Below are 4,130 nucleotides of genomic sequence, written 5' to 3' on the forward strand. Positions count from 1 at the left end.
TGTTGGGTCGGTAGTCCTCATCATTTGCTTTTTTTTCTACGATTGTTTTTTACTTAATTTCAAGAAAGAATAAATCCAGTCCAAAAAAAGAACCATGCCACGCGGCAATCTCCAGGCCATATTTAATTCATTGGCTTAGCGTTTGTGCCTTATATTACTGTAAAGAACCTCGATTATGCCACGTGATAACACAAAAAGCACCCACAATATTTTTTATATAGATGACAGGCTAGAGATTATGCATGTTTTTTTTTGTCTTCGTTATTAAAAATTTGGTTGTGATGGCAATAATTAAATAAACTTAAAATTTGGCAAATTTAGCATTGTAAATCCCGCGATAACGCAAAAAAATATTGAAAAATATATTTTTTTATGAAACTATTTATAGGTAGATGACAGTCTGGAGATTAACTAACATCTTTTTATTTCTAACTTAGTTTATACAGACTTACTAGTATATAGGAAAACACATTTCTTGTATGTCTTACATACACTATTGATATAAAGAAAGAAACTACGTTTTAAAGTTTTTAATGAATTCTTAACATTTGCAGACATTATACATGTAATAATTATATGTTATAGTCTTTAAGGTAATATAATAAATAGAAGAAAACAATTCTGTGATTGTATTAATTGAATGACAATGATTTAATACTGAATTTATACGTGTAAATATATCTGTTATAGTCTATAAAGGTAATAAAACACATGTATAAAGAATAAAACAATTCTGTGATTGTATAAACAGTATGAAAATGATTTAATTCTGAATTTATATATGTACAATATATCTTGTTATAGTCTATAAAGGTGATATAATAAATGTATAAAGAAAAAAAATTTGTGATTGTATAAACAGTATGAAAATGATTTAAATTATTAATGTATACAAGACACACCATTACTAGAATTAGACACTCCATATTCCATCTCAAGGCTGTTCTGTTGGGTTAATCTTAACTTCATGGACCTTAAAAAGAAATTAGAATTCTGGAGGTAAAATATAAGTGAAATGTGTTGCAACATGTTTCAGCAAGCAGTTGCTTCCCAATTTCTTCCAAAGAGCAAGTTTGTACACGATTTAAAATCAGAAATAGATTATAATGATTTTGGTTCCATTAAACAGAAATAACAATGTCCTTACATAAGAGGACAGTAGTTTAAAATGACATTAAAAGTTACATTTTTGCTGAGATCAGGACTTAAGTTGTTGCATACAAAGAACACCATTTTATTTTATTTTAATTCAAATGTTATTTTCAAATCATTCCATTTCAACGTTATACAAAGAAAAATATGCAACTTTGATATCCAAAGAAACATACTTATATAACATGTATGTACACATCTGAAGACAGTTCACTAAAGGATAGAAACAAGGCATATTAGTGTAACAAACTATGGGCTGAAATGAGTGTATACTACAGAATGTATGGTTTTACCTAAAACAACATGGCCCTATAACCACATGGCATAAAACCACATTACAGTGGTTGTCTGGGTGCGTTAAGTGTAGTCTTCTCTTAACTTAAGAGAATTGGTGTTGAAATGGACATGAAAACTAAGTTATACTTAACTAACAATGTGAAAGACCTACCTGTACATGTTTAGGTGCACTTAGTGCATATATAACTCCATCAGCTATATCCACTGGCTTCAAACTCTGCAAAAATAGATAAAATTTGTCAGCCATTTATTATCGATTATATACGTAAACTGATAGTAAAAAACAATCTAATCAGTTTCAATATTTCTATGAATAAGATGAAGAGAGAATATTTGATACAGTTATATAACAGAAAATACAGTTTGTACATAGGCAAAGTTTAGGCTGGTCCAACTGATTGATAAGCATGAAATAAAATAAAAATATACTGTTAACATTCTCTACAAAATGATCATCACATATGCAGAAGTTAATTGAAATTTCTGTAAATTCACATTAAAATATTATAAGACCTAACGCAGCTAAATAGTGTAGTGAAAAAGCAGAGGCCCATTGAGCATGTAATAGCAAGACATAAAAGAACATGGGGGTGGAACATGAAAAATTCCACAACAACATGTACATGTAAAAGTAATGTAAACTGTTTTAGGTCATCAAATTAACTGCAAATAGGTAAATGAAAAATGAAATGGCCTATCAAATATTTGAAGACACACCTCAAAAGCACTGTATTTCTTCACTGCTACCTGAGGGTCATGAACATACATCCTGTGAGCAAAGTTTGTCTCCGTCAAACCAGGACTGATGCTCTGTAATTAATTTATACAATATAATATTTATCCACAACAAAAGGATTTTTTTGTTTTTTTTACTAGTATTTCTTTATTTAAACATAAGTATATAAAAATCAAATAACCCATTGCACAGCATGCCCTAAATAAGACTTTCACAGGCCAGTAGTTAACTTCTATTAAATTTAGAAGGACTTAACACGTTACTGCACTAAAGTGACGATATAATATTTTGATACTTGACTGCAGCTTCCTTTGCCTAACACAGTCACCAGTCAGGCCTTATTATTGCAAATATAAATTTTGTAATAATGTGCATTTGTAGACCACAAATGTAAAATATATTTATTACTAAACAGCCTAAAATATACATAATCAAATAAACATGGCGTTTGTCATCTTGTCATCTGTAAACATAATAAAGAACGTAAATTTCATTTTAGACCACATTTTGATGTGTGATTGTGTATGTATATAATTATACAATGTACCAAATTTTGCAACAAGTAAATGCCGTGATCCTTTTATGTATCTATATTTTTTCTTCAAAAAATGTTATGGAAGACTCATTATAAATGAGTAGAGTAAGTGATGTTAATAACATTACGGTCACTCTAATATGTGTTTTTGAAAGTGACAATTCATTCCTTAATCCATCCAGTAGAGCAGTAACAGCAAACTTGGTGGCACTGTAAAAATGTCCGTCTGGATTTGAAGCATACTGTTTATGACCAACTCCGCTAAAAAAAGAAGTCTTGAAAACTGATTGAAAACAGAAATAGAAAATGTATGTCAAACCATTCCGGTTTGACGACATACTAATTCACGCTATGCTACATGCAAGAAATTTCTTAAGTAGATCTGAACTTTAGTCAGAATAAGTCATTGAATAATTAAATTATGAGAAAAGTGAATGATGCTTGAATAACTGTTAAATTTATCATGAAGTACAATACAATTTTGACAAAAATATGTTACGTATAAAAAGAAGGCTTCGACTTTATTTGGAAACTGCAACTAAAATAGGTTTGACGCGCCGGACTGTTCGCTAGACTCAATCTCTGCAAAATATGATAACAGAAGTTAAATTTAAATCATTTATTGTTTATTTGAGATGGTAAGGAAAATTTTGTTTAATCAATTGTTTAATAAACTATTTTCATGAGAACTACTTATATTACCTATTTATTTGTATAACATGTCCGTCATCTACACCTCTTTCTCTCATCGACTTGACTGCCTCACGTGTACACATGCATAGGCCAAGAACATTTACCTAGAAAAAAATGAATAATTCAACTTAGTATGTTTAAAGACATAATAAAGCAAAGGCATAAAATTGATGATATTATGCAAAAGTACTTTTTCGACGATGCATTCAAGTTTTTTTAAACAGCAGTTCATTAATTCAAAGAGGCGCCAATGCTATGTCAAAATTGTACACTGTGTTTAACCGTTCGACTAAATTTATTATTGTTTGTACTTGTAATATTCATGTACATGTAAATGTAAGTAAAACAGGGTCACGGCCGGGCGACATATATTAAATAATCTGTACAATGATAAAGTACTTACATCAAGCATATTTTTCCACTGTTCAGTTTTACCTGATAATAACGGTGCAGCTTGGGACAGACCAGCGTTATTTATACACACGTCTGTACCACCAAACTCGGATTTGATCTATAAGAAAATAAGCAATTGCAATGAAAAATAATTAAAAACAAATGCAAGTTGTATTTTGTAGGAAAACATACATAATAGATATTATGTTCATGAAATAAGAATCTGTATCTTGTTCTTTGATATATGCATGTATTGTAAAATTATTTTCTGCTCATCAAATACCTATATATATCTAGTATTTTTTGAAACAATTTTAAAAACAG

General features: G+C 29.6%; 1 protein-coding gene across 1 annotated transcript; it reads right to left on the minus strand.

Moving 5' to 3' along the window:
• Positions 1–521: 521 nt before the first annotated feature.
• LOC132735393 (dehydrogenase/reductase SDR family member 11-like) lies at positions 522–3,948 on the minus strand. The gene is made up of 6 exons (XM_060722334.1): positions 3,817–3,948; positions 3,423–3,517; positions 2,849–2,981; positions 2,167–2,259; positions 1,601–1,666; positions 522–973 (listed from the first exon to the last, which is right to left on the minus strand). Exons 1-6 carry the CDS (start codon positions 3,823–3,825, stop codon positions 935–937), a joined length of 435 nt encoding a protein of 144 aa, XP_060578317.1. The 5' UTR covers positions 3,826–3,948; the 3' UTR covers positions 522–934.
• Between the last annotated feature and the right edge of the window lie 182 nt (positions 3,949–4,130).

The sequence above is a fragment of the Ruditapes philippinarum genome, unplaced genomic scaffold (genome assembly GCF_026571515.1).
Source record: "Ruditapes philippinarum isolate M1 unplaced genomic scaffold, ASM2657151v2 ctg6939_1_1_1_1, whole genome shotgun sequence".
NCBI lineage: Eukaryota > Metazoa > Mollusca > Bivalvia > Venerida > Veneridae > Ruditapes > Ruditapes philippinarum.

What these genes read in the sequence shown, in the direction of transcription:
- LOC132735393 (XM_060722334.1), bottom strand. An exon ending in AAACACATATTAGAGTGACC is followed by an intron (nt 2,260 to 2,848) that starts GTAATGTTATTA and finishes AATTAATTACAG; the next exon opens with AGCATCAGTCCTGGTTTGAC. An exon ending in AGAAATACAGTGCTTTTGAG is followed by an intron (nt 1,667 to 2,166) that starts GTGTGTCTTCAA and finishes CTATTTTTGCAG; the next exon opens with AGTTTGAAGCCAGTGGATAT.